A 16,853-nucleotide genomic window follows, 5' to 3' on the forward strand; every position below is an offset into this window, starting at 1 on the left:
GAAATTTCACTATGTATTTGACCAGAGTATTTGGAAAATAAATTTCATTTTTTAGAAAAATATGATTTATACCCATAAGTTTTAAAAATTATTAAAACTAATCATAAGTTTGTATTACAAGTCAATTGGATCTTTCTTGCAACAAATAACAAGTAGTGTCCATGACACTGGAGCAATGTGGTAGTTTGGAGTGAGTGCAACAAGTATCATTTCATATCGTGAAGTAGACAAAACACATTACTTTATTACCCTGAGCCGATTGTTCATCATTTTCATCAACAACCATATCATCACTTTCATATTCACTGAATATTTCATCACTACTTTGGTGTTCACGTAAAAAATTTTGTAATACAACTCAAACAACTACTATAGAGGGTGCTTTGTAAAAGATAAAAGTTTGATGTAAAATTTCAACTTTTGAAAGATCCCAAATAATGAGATTTGGCCTAAATATTAAAAAAAATTAGTATTTAGGATATTTGCCAAATAATGACAAATTCTATGGACAAACATTATTTGCTAAATTTTCCCCCAAATATTACTTGGGAAATCTATGGCCAAACGGGTCCTAAGAGAGTTTGCCTCTAGTTGTTTGTCTTCCTTTGTCAATCAAAGAGTATGCTTTAATCAATTTCATTTTGTTTAAGTAATTATTTGACCAAACAAACAAATCAAATTATGTTGGCCCCAATTATTTAATTGCATTCAATTATACCTAAACTCTACTATAAGGTGGTCAAATTGCTATGATTATTAGTTACTCTCTCGGATTCATAATAAATGGTAGGTAGGAGACACTTTTTAAGAAAACTATTAACTCTTAAAAATAATAAAAAATATTTTTATTAACATATTCTTTATCAAATGACTTGAGAGAATTTTTTAATTATGTAAAATATTATTCAAATTAGAAGAAAACAATCACTATTTCCTTGCAGTTGTGGCTGGCACGCCTTCCATTTTTATAATTAAAAGAAGTCTGTGTGGATTCAAAACTTGAGAGTAAAGAAGCTGGTGGGTCTAAATTCAAATATTGTCAAACTTCAAAAAGTTTCTCATTATTTCATAATGAAAAACTTTTCTTGCAAAACTCAAAAATGTCTTTGTCCCCACATAATTCCAAAAAGTAAATTTATGCAAAAGAAGCAACGTAGAAACTTTTCTATTGTCTTCCCACTCCCATAAGATTCCAAAAATAACTCACCTGTCTTGACCAAAGTCCAAACACAACATTAATATAACGATCAAGGGTCACTATCGTTAACTAAATTGGAGGTTCGGTGTTTTCCTCCCTCATCCAAACTCAAGGTAAAACCCATAACCATATTTAATGAAATCTACAACATAAAAAAAAGGAAATTCATTTACTTCCCTCCACTAATAGTTTGTTGTACATTTCTGAATTTATATTTGTCACAACACGTTACTTCATAGTTAATATTTCGAAAGTCAATTAAATTTTTTTATATATATCTTTTTATGAGTTATCAAAATTTAGAACTTCCGTGTCCATTGATACGGATTATATTTGGCGTGGTGGTCACCCATAAATAAATTTACTGTTTCAAAGATATAAGTAACGATTTTCGGGAGATTAAAAAACATTCATTTTCTTTAATCTCGAGGAAACCCCTCCAATTTTCCCTTCTGCTCTTTGTCCCCAGTCATCTGCATATACAGATATTTTCCGTTTCGGTTCTCGAGAAATTTCATTTCCCTTTGATGAAATCTGGTTGTTTGTGTCTATTAATTGTTTGAACGAACTGCGGTTACCGATTTGGCTGGAAACTGTATTTGATTTGATTATCGAAGCATTTTTACTTGGCGAAGCGCCAGTAATTTCTGTGAACTACAAGTAGAAGTTCGTCGTCAGAATTCAAATTAGAAAATAGGTCTGAAAATTGAAAAAAAAATTCCTCTTCTGGTTGCTAAATACTCAAACCTTTAGTGAAGTTTTGAGGCAAATGTTCGTCAAATATGCCAAGCATTAGAGCTCCAGCTGCAAGGAAAGCCACTACCCTTTCGGTAACGTTTCTATTCAGGACTGCTTTAGCATCACATGTTCTGTATGTTTATCCAACTTTTGATGTGTATTTTGCTTTGTCTGCATCATTCTGGTGGATGTAGGTAGCAGTGAAATGTAGGCCATTGACGGATAGAGAAGGTGGCCGCGATATAGTTAGAGTAAACAATGATAAGGTAATTGTGGAGTTGATTTTTCTACTGTTCTATATGAAAAGCATTGTATATTCATTGTGGAGTTGATTGACTAACCTGAGCATTCAATTTTGGTAATTCATGACAACAATGATGAATATAGGAGGTTGTTATTCTGGATCCTGACCTGTCGAAGGATTACTTAGATCGCATACAGAATCGTAGCAAAGAACGAAGATATGCTTTTGATTATGCATTTGGACCTAAATCTACAAATTTGGCAAGTATTTCATATTATCCTTGTTAGTATTTTTTTTTCTAGACTTTGGTTCCCTTGAGTTTTTATCATCTCCTTCATGTATGCATGATGCCAATATATGTCTTTGCATCTGATGTCGTTAATTAAACTCTGATGCTGTAAACCTCAGGGCGTCTATGAGAGAAGTATTCAGTCTACAATTGCTGGGGTTATTCAAGGCCTGAATGCAACTGTCTTTGCTTATGGCTCAACAGGCAGGTATATACAACATTGGATTAAGAACATCTGACCTCTCTGTGGTTTTTGAACCTTTATGATTAATCTCCTGGGGTTGGAATATTGGCCTAATACCCTGTCATGATATGAAATTTTTAAAAACTGCTAAACTAACCATGTATTAGCATCAAGTACCACTGGTATGATCTTCCTTCAACAACATGGTGAGTGGCTAAAGTTGAGATGCAAAATACTACAACAATGATCATTTTGAATACAATGAGAAACTTGATACATTAATGGCACTGGAAGATTGGTGTGGATCAAAGAAATTAAATGAAAAGCAGAGATTGGTTAATAAAGGTTTATTTTGTTGCGAAGTTGAATGGAAGTTATAGACATTTTGTTATTGTTAGGCTTCCATTCAGGCCATATCAGTGATCTTCTCATATAAAACTTAAAAGAGTTATTCCTGTGTTTGCTTGTCCCTTAATATACACTTCTCTACTGATTTTAAGAAAAGACAACTTATTGGGTTTTAGCTGGGCTAATAAGAGCATCACTTGTGGGGTTAATTTAAACATAGTGAAATTATTATCTTGTCTTCCTTTTCTTATTTTCTTCTTGTACTTTTATCTTTTTGTTTTTCCTATTCTAGTTGGAGGGGCTTGGAGTGCTTCTATAAGATAATCTTAATATTGAACAAGTGTTTGTATTTTCAGTGGAAAAACATATACAATGGTTGGAACTAAAGATGACCCTGGACTTATGGTTCTGAGTCTTAACACTATATTCAATCGTATCAAGAATGACAAAAGCTCTGACGTGTTTCAAGTTACTTGCTCCTACCTTGAAGTCTATAATGAGGTCTGATGTCTTTTGCATGGAATAATCAGTTCTAGATTGAAGTGATCTAGGCTATGTTTTTGACATCTAAATATGTTATAAGCAGGTAATCTATGACTTACTTGAGAAGTCATCGGGTCACTTGGAGCTCAGAGAGGATCCAGAGCAAGGAATAGTGGTTCCTGGCCTTAGATGTATCAAAGTTCGTCCCTTTATTATTTTTTTGTACTTTATCTTTTTGAGGGAAAGCCACATTTTAGATGGTTGGACTTAGCATCTGTCCGGAAACAACCTCTCTACCCTACAAAGGTAGGGGTAAGGTGTGAGTACATCCTACCCTCCACGTACCTCACTTGTGGGATTACACTGGGCATGTTGTTGTTGTTGGACTTCACATCTGTGGTCAAGGTTTATTTTTGGTTTAATTAAAGAACTCCCTCAAAATCAATAGCTTTATGAAGTCCCAATGGATTTCACATCTTAAAGTGGCAGTGCGTATTCATGATATTCTTCTCTTGATGCCTTTGAGATGCTGTCCATCAAGTTTTTTAATACCTAGGCGATGAAAGTATGTAACAACAATCTGCTTCATACTTCTTAACACAAGTTTCTCTAGCTTTCCAGTTATTTTTAGGTCTGACGTGAAAAGATATACTTTCTGCAGTTGTGATGCTCTCCTCATCTGTCGATTTGGCTATTTTGTCTTCTCACTTGTTCTTTGGCCTCACCGTTTCTTTAGATAATGACTATTTACGTTTTGATTACTTTTGCTCTACTCTAGTGGTACAAGATCCTTTCCTGTTGTTCTTGACCCTGTTACTTGTAATAGGTTAATTCAGCTGATAAAATCCTTGAGCTTTTAAATTTGGGGAACAGCAGGCGAAAAACAGAAAGCACAGAGGTCAATGAAACTTCATCACGGTGAGTAACCATGACTTTGTTAATGTTCTATCCTAGGTTCCCTCAAATTCTGTTTAGCTTTCTACAGCAAACTGAAATATATTCTCTTCTACTTTTTTATGATTCCTTGGGAAAGAAGACTTAGATACAGACTTCTTATATCCTCTACAGTCATAAAAGTGAATCTTACCATTGTTTATCAGGCATGAAACACTGATAACGATTACAGCTAAAAGAAAAGGGGGTGGTTCTTGATAACTCTGTTTTTTGCTTCAAGATGAAGAAAAACCTACAACTAGCTCAATTTCGTGGTCACAACCTTGTTAATGGTATGGAAATACTGATATTTTCTGAGCAGTTCTCATGCAGTGTTGGAGATTTCTGTGACTAGGAAACAGAGAGACAAATACTCTAATCAGGTTATAAGAGGAAAACTGGCACTTGTGGATCTTGCTGGAAGGTCTGCCAAATATTTCCTTCTTTCTTCTTTTCCTGCATGAGCAAAACGTAGGTGATAGTTATCTGTGAAACTTTTGCTACAGTGAACGAGCTTGTGAAACAAATAGTGGAGGCCAAAAGTTGAGAGATGGTGCAAACATTAATCGATCTCTTCTTGCTTTGGCAAACTGCATAAATGCTTTGGGGAAACAACAGAAGAAGGGGCTAGCTTATGTTCCTTACCGCAACAGGTGTTTGAATGGTTGTTATGTTGGCGGTGAATCTTTTTCCTAATGCTAACTAGTTTAGTTGATTCTTTTTGCAGTAAATTGACACGAATTCTGAAAGATGGTCTGAGTGGTAATTCTCAAACAATAATGATTGCCACCATATCACCAGCTGTCAGCCAGTATCACCATACTGTGAATACCTTAAAGTATGCTGACAGAGCGAAGGAAATTAAGACACACATTCAGGTTAGAGTCCAATATAATATACTAGTCTCACAAAGGACACTAGAATCTTATTAGAAGAAGATAAACAGGTCTGATTGTGATGTTCAATGCATTACATAGTTAAAAGTCGGGCCCATTTTTTTATTACGATGATCTTCCCATAGTAGAAAGAAAAACACTCTTCATTTGTTAATTATTTTTTAAGGTGCAGTGATTAGCACGTTGTAATAAAGAAGTAATATCTACAGTTACCCTTGGATAGAGAATGGATGGGTGAAAGGTAGTGTAACAAGAAAAGTAAAATTGAATAGGTGACTCATCTGATGTTTATCCAATGAAATGAATGCATTAAGATGGCTTGACTCTTGAGTGTATTAAAGAAGGCCTTGTGTTCCAGTATTGCAAAGGAATGATTCTAATTGCAGTTACTAATGAGAATCGTTGACAAAGAAGGATGGAGCAGATAAGAAGAGTTTTAAAAGAATAAATTGAATTTTAGTCCTTAATGGTTTGCCTAGTACTGAAAAGGTTAACTACATCACCAGATTCATGTAGCTGTCCTTCTGGTGAAGGGTCATCTGAGGGTTGTGGTAAGGGTAGAGGTTGCATGCGGTTGACTTCCTTTTAAATCCACTTTGTTCTTGTGATGTTTTGGTATGATCATTAGATTTGCTTACTGGTACGGCCCAATCCTTTGTGTGACTTATGGTTTAAGCGTTGACATCCAACTGAGAAACTCTTCTATTTGCCTTTTGTCCCAGTAACTAATCAGGAATCACGATAATGACTGAATTGTTTCATTATGAGCCTATTGTCGATCAAAATGCTGAAACTACTTTGGGTATTCTAATTTGCAATTCAGGACGTGTAGTACTTGATTCGTCTTGGTTTCAACTTGGAATTTGTTTGGGATAAATCACCGTATTCTCTACACAAATTTACACTTGAGCTTTACTCTTAACTTTTCTATGCAATGTGATTTGTGTTGCCTTTCCAAATTTCATCCTTTCACTGGAGCTGTTTGTTTGTTTCATTGCCTTGCTCTGTCATTAATTTTCCAAAAAGAAGAAGAGATATTGATCTGTCATTCTGTTTGAGTTATCTTCACAAGTTAATACAAATTCCAGTAGGTGTTGCTCATCAGTTCTGATCTGCTTTGTTATGCTCTTCAGAAAAACATTGGAACAATCAATACTCACGTTTCAGATTACCAACGGATGATCGATAGCCTTCAAGTAAGCAAGTTGACATTTTTAGCAGTTTTTGTCTGGACCTTACAAAATCATGCATGTTTAGGAGAGCTGTTTTTCCTTGTAGATTGAGGTTAGCCAGTTGAGGAAGGAATTAGCTGACAAAGAAACACAACTAATTGCCAAGCCTACTGAAAAAGCGTCAGATGACGAGCTTTCTTGGCTGGACACGTTGAGCCATGAAACCAGTGAAAATGTCCAGGAGAGGATAAATTTACAGAAGGCCTTGTTTGAGATAGAGGAGATGAACATTAGCAACCATAATGAACTGCAAAATCTTGATGATGCAATTGCAAAACAACAGGTTAAGTATCATTGTGTTCTTAACTTGATCAAAATCTAAGAACCATCTATTTGCCAAACATCTATATGCTTTCTCTGGCACTTAACATGTGTTACCCCAAGCATTTACCTATCTTGCACACAACGATTTGTATTTGTTAAGTCAGTAGCCGCAATTTCTTGTTAAGTTTCTATTACATGTCTAGTGCTCCCTATGGTATGAATGCACTACAACTGTTTGAATGGTCTCTTCCCTAAGGTCAGTCTACTCTGGTTTTGGAAGTAGAGCGTGTAGTCATTTGCTTCTATTTCATTCCTTCATTTCTTGTCTGATCCATGGCGCTTCATGATTTTTCTATTCAATCCCTAAAGATCACTAGTGTTGTCTTGTCTTTCTCCTTCTGTATGACTTTTTGTTGAAGATCCCATATTATATGACGAAGTTCAAGAATGTTTTTCTTGTTGGGTATTTCCTCAATTTTCAGGCTGTTGAAAAGGATGGGGCAGTCGTGCGAGCTCTTAGAGCAAGACGTCAAGTCGTTCTTGATAATATTCGCGACAATGATGAGCTCAGTAACAATTATCTGAAGGTGGCTAAGTACCACTGATGTAGGTTATATTATCCAATCTCTGCTTTTCTCTTAACACATCTGGAGTTGTAAATTGCGCAGGAAATTGAAGCAAATGAGAAGCGAAGGTGTGAACTCCAAGCTATGATTGATGAAGCTATTAGCAATAATGGAAACAAGACTTACTTGAGAGTTCTGAGTCAATACAGGCTTCTGGTAAACACATACTATTATTTTTGTTCTTTTTGCTTAATCCCACCAAAGAAGATATATCAATTATCCAGTTCAGTTTCAGAAAAAAAGATGCATCAATTATCCGGTTTTACCTTTCCACCACAAGATGCATTATGTTCTCTCCAATTTTCCTTTCCATGTTTCCACTCATTGGTCTGCTGCCTCCTAGTATTGGGAAGCCTGAAGCCCAATGAAAACAATTATTTTTTTATGTAGAATTGCATATGGTAAGTTTGTCTGAAAATTGGTATATTATTTGAACCTCACTTGTTTACTGAAATATATGTAGGGAATTGCTAATACTGAGCTTCAGCTTGAAATAGCGATGAGAGATCAAATAATTCACAATCAAAGGGAAACACAAAAGAATCTGTGGAGTTTACTCCTTAGTTTAGGCCTTGATGAAAAGCAGATAACGGATCTTGCCCTTAAACAGGGAATAACTATTGAAGACTGGACAATGACTGCCCAAATTCAATTATCTGATAGAAGACAGTCGCCAAACACAGGAAGTGGAACATATACTACCTTATCTTCCTCTCCACCAACTTTTCAACTTGGTGCTAACATGCCACTTGAACAATACTTCTCTTCTATGCCAATTTCATTGAGAAATCGGAGACCACCACTTATCCATTGCAGAGATGAAGACCACAGTTCTTATTATTTGCATGACTACTCCCCATCAGAAAATATGACACTGAACGAAGGCGAAAGTTGTTTCAAAGATGGGACTTCACTTCATGAAGTTCCTAATAGGCATCCTCTTGAATTTTGCAGTTCGTATGCACCGACAAGAAACCAATTTTCTTCATGCAGTGAAAGTGGCATGTCAGTGACCCCCTCCCATGTGGATTTCAGGCAGCAGCAGATGGTATTCCTTCAAACTAATCATTCTGAATTCCCCTGTATTGAAGACTTCGACAATTTTTATTAGGACACACTTCCTCCCTCCTTGTATTTTAGCTACTGTGCCTTTCATGTTCTTTTTCTCCTGTTTCCTTTTTGGTTTATACATTTAACTCTTTTATCTCACTTATAGGATGTCCAGTCAAGCTCTATCAGGCAGCAAATACGGCCAAGCTGCCATGCAGATATAAGTAACACCGATTACTTTCACCATGGAATTACGATGGTTCATAGGGTATCAAGGCATGGTCGGTTTCACAGTAGCCCCTTAACCCAGAACTTTGCCTCACTCAACTCTAATCATGTGCGTCCAAATCTTGGGCAATTTAACCTGCAAGATATGCAGGTGCTTCCTTCCTGTGATACAACCAAGAAAGTTTCATTAAGTTCCAATAGCCGTGAAGCTCAGCCACCAAGATTTGCTTAAACAGTCTATTCTTTCATTTGATTCCTTTTTTCAATTTGCCCCTCCAATTGTACATAATATAGTATTAGAGGTTTTATTGTCATTTAATTAGTGGATCCAGTAGTTGGCATAGATTATTCAATTAATTCGAGTCTTACAACAAGGTAAAGACTAAAGAATGTAGTTGTGCTGCTGCTGCAGCCTGCAGTGGAGTGCACTGCATACTTCAGTAGTGTGAGCTTTTGGAAGTTGCCGGCAGTTGATGAAGCAGTTAAACGTGAGTCATAGAGTCCAAATTTTCTGTAAGCTCTTGGAGAACTCACAATGACTTGCTAAATCGTTGCTGCTTTTGAGTTCTGCTACTCATATCTATGTATTATCACAACAAAGAAAAAAAGATGTTTTTTCACTGTATAGTAACACGAGTGTTTTTCTTTTAGACCATGATGGTGTGCATATAAAATCTTTAGTGTCAGGTTCAAGTAAGTCAATATTTGCTTCGGGATGTGAGGAGCTGATGTGTCATAGTACCAAAATTCAAAAGCAAAGTAATGTTTCAAATTATCTGAATTAGATACCTTTTTTCAAGTATGTACGTAGAATTCTCCCATTCTTTTTTCTTTTCCTTCAATTTTTTTAATTCAATTAAAATTGATAAGTCGGAGTAATGTGTAATTTGCTAGTATCGGAGATTGAAGTTGACTCATTCGAGATAATCAACATAATATTGAAAAATTCAGTCACTACTCTCGCATGGTTGATAGTACTTGATAATTCCATGTTGCTTGTTAACTGCGCTGTTTGAAGTTTACAAAAGAAATCAAGTCAGTAAATGATAAAGCTTGCTAAAGTCAGACACCGGATAAATAATTTTGTAAAATTAAGTTTATTTTGATTCCCCCACCATATGTATGCACTCTAGAAAGGTCTAATACGAAAAGAAAAAAAAAAAAAGGATCCAAAGGATAAAAGGAGTGAGCAATGTGTACCTTGAAACGTGAATTCGAATTTAATCAAGAATATCACATTTGAAAACCAAAAAAAAATGAAAAAAACATAACTCGTATCTCGCTTCTCACACCATTTATACGGAAGGAAACAGCTAGACTTGTGCCGGGATTTATCCAAGCTTGATATTTCAGATTCCTCTGATGTAAAACAGTCGCTAAAGCTTGGCATTCTTCCTCTAGTTCGTTAAACCTCTGAAAAACCCTACTCCATTTTTTTGGCATTCTGAAAGTAATTAACACCCTCCATGGCTTCCCCTACCGAGACTTCAGAATCTTTCAAACCCTACGAGCTTAAATTCACTCTCTCCGGCCACAAACGCGCTATCTCCAGCGTCAAATTCTCCGACGATGGCAAAATCCTAGCCACCTCCTCCGCCGATAAAACTGCCCGAACATGGGATGTCTCCGACGGATCCCTTCTTCACGAATTCCTAGGTCACGAACAGGGTATCTCCGATGTTGCCTTCTCATCCGACGGCCGTCACCTAGTTACTGCCTCCGATGACAAAACTGTACGATTATGGGACGTTTCCACCGGTTCCCATATCAAAACCCTTACAGGTCACACAAATTATGTTTTTTGTGTTAACTTCAATCCCCAAGCTAATATGTTGGTTTCTGGGTCGTTCGATGAGACGGTTAGGTTATGGGATGTGAAGACTGGGAAGTGTCTCAAGGTGCTGCCGGCGCATTCCGATCCTGTGACGGCTGTGAATTTTAATCGGGATGGTTCGTTGATTGTGTCAAGCAGCTATGATGGGTTGTGCAGAATTTGGGATGCTTCAACTGGGCATTGTATGAAGACCATTATTGATGATGAAAACCCACCTGTGAGCTTCGTCAAGTTCTCGCCCAATGGCAAATTTATACTCGTTGGCACTTTGGATAATTCTCTGGTAAGTTTCTGTTTTTTATTGCTGTTTCTTGATTTTCTTAATTTTGCTTTTCTTTTATGTGTTCTATCCAGTGAGCAATTTATATTCCTATTGCTTCTATACACTGGATTTTGGCTGCCAGTTGCGAAAGCAGAACTTCCCTTTTCCTCCGTTTTTTCTTTTAGTTGAATAAGATGTAAAGGTTGAGTTTTGGTAGATTTTGTTTGAAAAAATGTAGCTTTTGGTGAAGTTACTCTAAGGAGGTTCTTCTGAGGTGCATTACACAAGTGCTTTGTCCACTTTAGATAGCTGTTTTCTTTTCTTATTTTCCGTGGAGTCGAAATTGGTTTTACAGCCATGTAGGAATTCAGAGACACTGTAAAGATAGTTCTGTTGGATTCCTCATAATATGAATGTTCATGTTACTCGATTTGATCATCAAAGTTGGTGTCTTTACTGTTTTGAACTGATTAACTCAAAAGAGCTCTGGAGTTGCATGTTGTGTAGAACGTCAGGTTTGATGATAAAAAGATTATAGTGCATTTGTCTATCAAGTGCTTCAGTCGCAGCATATGGTTTCTTGTGTGCTTTTCGGTGGAGTTGGAACTACTGTTATGGGCAAGTCTTGAGAGTTGAGCATAATGTATCTAATCGTGTTCATTTAGCAGATGTAAATTGATCCAACATAGACATAAGACATGCCCAAGTTTTCTAAGATATTTATGTTATCTTATTTCTTATTTAAGGGACTGAGATTATCCATCTAATTCTTCTTTCCAAAAGGAAATACTAAAAGCGATGAAACTGGAAAGAGAAACTAGGACTAGGGTAGCAAATCCAATCCAAAAAGATATTAACAGGTTGGGCGAGGGTCAAAATGTTTACTGGTCAGAATGGGCTATGGCAAATTAAACTGTCCAAAAAGACTGCTCAGATTGGGCTAGGCTGAGTCGCCCAAATCAACCTGTGAAGGCTGCTGCTTAAATTGGTCTCGTCCTCCTGATTCCCCACTTTTTTATCGGATGTCCAGCAAAACTACTTGCAATCTCTCTCTGACAAATTCTTCACATTTCCTCTTAAGGGATAAAGTTGAGATGTAAGTTACATGTTCCCATCATAAGCATTCTGTGTTGAAACAGACGTCAACTGCTTACTACTTCTGAGATCTCTTTCCTTACTCTAAACTGGCTAATCTTTTTTTGGAACCATAGACTTCTCAATGGGTTCTATCTTTTTAGTTAGAAATATGAAGCATCAAAGTTAGATTTTTGCTAATGTGTCAGTAAACCCAATGCTATCCCCAGTGGTTTTTGCTTTTTCACGTGGTTTCGAACAATTTTGATATGTCGACCAACCCTGGAATTTGAGCAATACTGTGGATTTAGAAATTGTTGTAAACTGGATTGGTTCCTCTTTGTAGTTATGCTTTAATCCAACTTTGGGGATCATTTGGAAGGTTCTTAATACTACTTTGATTTGTTGGAGTTGGTATTAAGTTCTTGAGTTTATCTAAGAATGTTTCAATATATAGCATGAAGGGGTACTTCACCGGATTAGTCGATGAACTATTTGTTCTGTACGATTATGGAAGTGCTATGCAGGCATCTCTCAGTACCTCCGCCTATCACACCCCAAGTTTCTAGATAGGATGAAGCTGGTATGCCTAGATCTTCACGAAAGGGTTGGTTATACAAGCTTCATTGTGTATTTGTTGGGAACCACCAACAAATTTGTCAATGTTCCATTCTAGTTTTCTCCAAAAGGGAGTTTAGTTGGAGGACTCTTTATTAATTGTTCAATTCTAACGTTTCCTCCTCATGCTTTTGGCTCTTCCCCATCAAAATTTGTAACCTAAGCCCCAAGATATATCCTGGAGTATCAAAGAGTTCTTAATTTTGTAATATCAGTATCTGCATCCATGATCCATGTATATTCAAGAGCTTTATTTATGTTTCTGGTTCTTTTTTCTTTTCCCCTTTATATTTTAGTAAAAGAAGGAATAAGGGATGCCCTGCTCATATCAAACTTGTGGGATCTAGTGTATGATTTCTTTTCGGGAAATGGCTTGGTGTGTAACCAATATCTGACATCAAAACCTTAGCAGAATAGTGAATTTTTGCATCCAGGAGGCCTCTTCTTTTCTCTCTCATTGAATAATGATCTTTTATTCACCTAGCAGAAAACAGCAATCAGTTTCTTTAGAGTGGAAAAGGCTGCAAATGCATTTATAAAACAAAAGAAAAACTGCTTTAAATGGCCATTCTTTACTTTTTCATTTTCTGCAAAGCATGTTAGTCTGTATCATCTGATTTGTTTGTATGACATATGTTATATCAACTAGTTTCTATGTATGTGCCTCACACTCAGATTTTCGGTTGATTATTTATATGAAAGAACTAAAGTTAAATTTGTTAAAACAATTATACAAGAAGGAAAACTCATTGTAAAGTAATTGGCATGATAAAAATACAATAATCTTTAAAAATCAATATTATTGAAGTATCATAATACATAGTAGTTCAAAATGATTGAACATCATATTAAAAGCATGCTTTAAAGATCAATCAATTCTACTTTAGGGACACTGGTGTTGTAATTATGAATTTATTAAATTCGTCATTTATGCCCTTTACAAAATACAATTCATACAATCCAAAGTGTGTATTCTAGTCGCTTGTTTTTTACAGGCATATCCTCAAGTAAGAGTAATGCATGACTATAAAGTTATAACCTATATTCCCTAAGGTAAGATATAAAGTAATCCAGCTTTGGACATAGGTCTTTTATAGGCAGTTGATTTAGTTGAACCATATCAATTAATATCAATGTGGAATATGAGAGAGAAGAGGTTCTACGAATAAATATTGCATCAATTTAAGCGTAAATTTGATTGTTCTCTCTCTCCCCCCTTAGTGTTTGGAAAGCGAGAAGCTCGAAAAATTGACTAGGGTTTTGCTTCACCGAAGCGAGAAGCGAAGTGCACACTTTTTTTCAATTGAAGCGCAGTTTAATACAATAATAAAAAATATTAAATTTGCATAGTTTAGTAACCAAGATATGAAACAAGTCTTTCAATTTTTTGATTAGTAAATAATAGATACTAGAATTAGAAAAAAAAAAGCTATAGATTTTTACTACAATCACAAACAAAATAATAAATGAATATTTGCAAACTGCAACAAACATGAAAAGCTAAAAATAGTTTCTTGTTTGTTGTAGCTTACAAATATTTAGTTTATTTTGTTGTTTGTGATTGTAGTGAGAATCTGTATCTTTTTTATTCTAGCACTCTATTATTTACTTTTTAGTTAAAAAATTGAAAGATTTGCTTAATATGTTGTTTCTATTGAGTTCTTGATGATTTCTCTGCACAATATTTTTTATTATTATATTAAACTATGCTTTCATTGAAAAAAGTGTGTGCTTCGCTTCTCAATTCGGTGGAGTGAGCCCTCGTCACTTTTTTCAGCTTCTAGTTTTCCAAAACACTCAAGCTGAAAATTTGTGCATGCAGCAATAGTTGATAGAATACCTACACATTAATATAAGATATTAGAATTGAATCAAGCATCCAACATTACGTGCTTACCCAAAACCCAATAAATTAGTGCTAAAACCACCATACGATCATTATTATGTGTAACTAAGAAACAAAAATACCTATACTCAAAACTCCAACAAAACCTTGGCCCTCGTTACCCAAGCACAATCAATGAGAAGATACTTCGTGTGTGTTGCAAGTCTGCAATTATTAAGACTAGGTATCCCTTTAAGTAGGTAGTAAGTGGTGGTTGAAATTATGTGTTATGATCCCTGTGAAATTTGTATGGCTATGGAACTTAACAATGAGGAAACCTGATTCAGATTAGAATCCCATAAAAGTTAAAATATTAATTTGGGAAAGCTTTCAATGTTACAGTTTTATCCACATGTGGTATCATATTTTGATGAAATATTTTATTTTTTAAAGGGCATTAAAGTCGTAGCAACATTTTAGGGATACTTTTGTTGATCAACATTTAGCGTATTAACATTTGTGCTTTTAGGGATATTTTTGAAGAATGTATATATATATATATATATTGTTATGGATAAAAAATTAACCGACGAGCCAAGTCAAGAAGACACAAAGTAAGGCAATGATGAACTTGATGCACATTCTTATTTTTGTTCTATGTTCAGTGTAGTTCTTTGCAGAGAGCGTTGTCCTTTAAGTTGGGTTCCTTTTCTTGTCGATCCCCTGAACTATATATCTCGATAGAGTTTCTTTTTGTTGTGCACAGTAATAGCCTAAAAACTTATCTATTTTTTAGTAAAAGAAAACAACAGATGAGCTTTTCAGTTTCACCCTGCTTTTCTAGTCATCTTGGAAATGTGGGTTGGAGTCATGTAGTCGAGCTTTGTTTGATTCTAATTTCTCTATGACCTATGATATGTGAATCCATCTCAAGTTTTTGTCAATCTGCAGAAGATATATACTTTGGCCCTTAGGACATGCTCTTTTGATTTATATACAACTTGTGGTCTTTTCTGTTGGTCACGTGCACCTTCAGAAATTTAACTGCTACCAACAGTGAATTTGTTGTGGAAAAAATTGTCACGGTGCTTTAAGATTGTCAGTCTCTTTAGTCTTAAAATAGTTTCCTCTCTCCCACTCAAAAAAAAAGAAGAAAAGTCCATCATCCATTTCTTTTCAAAGTCCAGTTTCCTGTAGTAATGAACCATTACGTTTTGGCAGATGTATTCCATGCGGTTTCCTAATAGTAATGCTGTTTTCTTACTAAGCTGATTGTACATTTTAGTATTGCTTAGATTTCACAATGAAGTAGGTGTAGTGTTTTATAAGTTCAATTGGTTCGGGAATGTGTCAGACTGTCAGTATATGTCTTTGTCTAGATTAATGCCCTCTGCAAACTTTCATTGTCTAGAAACTGCTACTTGACAACTTGTTTTCAAAGATGAAAAGTAGACTGTTATTCAACGTGTTTAATGATAGAGACTGCTAGTTAATGTGTTCAATGACCTTTGTATGCTTTTCTTTTCCTTGTTTTGCAGAGGCTTTGGAACTTCTCGACAGGAAAAGTTCTGAAAACTTACACGGACCATGTCAACTCAAAGTACTGCATTTCATCAACATTTTCCATAACAAATGGGAAGTATATCGTTAGTGGTTCTGAGGATAATTGTGTATATTTATGGGAACTCCAATCAAGGAAGATAGTTCAAAAATTGGAAGGACATACTGATACTGTGATTTCTGTATCATGCAACCCCACTCAGAACATGATTGCTTCTGGTTCTCTTGGGAATGACAAGACTGTGAAGGTATGGACTCAGGGGGGAGACTAAGTATTCTTTTATTTATGCCAAAACATTTGTGCAGTTCAATTAGGTGATGTAGCAGAATTGCTGCATCTTTTCGGCTGTATCTTGTAGATTATGACAGTTGTCATTTTGAGGTTCTTTCAGCTTTTGTCTTAGTTATTGTATTTCAGGAATTTGCTTAAAACTAAATGAAAGTACTTCTTCCATTTGACGTTGACAGTCTGCATCTTGTATCAGATGTGCTTTTGTCGATCAGTAGAAATGCAATAGCATGATGATGAGTGAGGCCAGAATTGCTATTTTAGGATTATGTTTGATGCTGTTTGTCTCTGGGATTCTGATTTTCTAATAATGTGGAGAATATTTCTGGTTGTTAAAACTTAAAATCCTTCATTATCTTTTAGTTAAAATCATGTACTTGTGATTGTTTGCAAATTGTTGCAAGTAGGGTCTATGTGCATTTGTTATAGACTTGTTTGGTGATCCATCTTCTTCCTCAATCTTGCAGTTTAGTGATAACAACTTGATGGTACATCCAGTTTATGGGCATTCTCTACTTTTTTTTACCAGAAATTATAGGTGGACATGTTATATAATTTTTACATTCTATATATTTTTAGTTTAAGATCAATAATGACATGATTTTATAGTTATAGACATGTCTACTGGCTCAAAAAGAGGATTGATTAACTACTGGCTCTCTTTAATGGTTGGCCGAT

At 35.5% G+C, this 16,853-nt stretch overlaps 2 protein-coding genes across 2 annotated transcripts; both read left to right on the forward strand.

Annotated features, from left to right (window-relative positions):
* Positions 1 to 1,577: 1,577 nt before the first annotated feature.
* On the forward strand, positions 1,578 to 9,485 carry LOC125846341 (kinesin-like protein KIN-8B). Its single transcript, XM_049525737.1, has 16 exons — positions 1,578 to 2,028; positions 2,131 to 2,202; positions 2,324 to 2,440; positions 2,589 to 2,677; positions 3,358 to 3,502; positions 3,588 to 3,683; positions 4,311 to 4,402; positions 4,740 to 4,841; positions 4,924 to 5,070; positions 5,145 to 5,295; positions 6,447 to 6,509; positions 6,592 to 6,828; positions 7,292 to 7,396; positions 7,478 to 7,591; positions 7,899 to 8,483; positions 8,652 to 9,485. Exons 1-16 carry the CDS (start codon positions 1,981 to 1,983, stop codon positions 8,943 to 8,945), a joined length of 2,457 nt encoding a protein of 818 aa, XP_049381694.1. The 5' UTR covers positions 1,578 to 1,980; the 3' UTR covers positions 8,946 to 9,485.
* A 536-nt stretch (positions 9,486 to 10,021) lies between these two features.
* LOC125846375 (COMPASS-like H3K4 histone methylase component WDR5A) lies at positions 10,022 to 16,335 on the forward strand. Its single transcript, XM_049525781.1, has 2 exons — positions 10,022 to 10,830; positions 15,865 to 16,335. Exons 1-2 carry the CDS (start codon positions 10,180 to 10,182, stop codon positions 16,156 to 16,158), a joined length of 945 nt encoding a protein of 314 aa, XP_049381738.1. The 5' UTR covers positions 10,022 to 10,179; the 3' UTR covers positions 16,159 to 16,335.
* The last annotated feature ends 518 nt before the right edge of the window (positions 16,336 to 16,853 follow it).

Source organism: Solanum stenotomum, chromosome 12 (assembly GCF_019186545.1).
Source record: "Solanum stenotomum isolate F172 chromosome 12, ASM1918654v1, whole genome shotgun sequence".
NCBI lineage: Eukaryota > Viridiplantae > Streptophyta > Magnoliopsida > Solanales > Solanaceae > Solanum > Solanum stenotomum.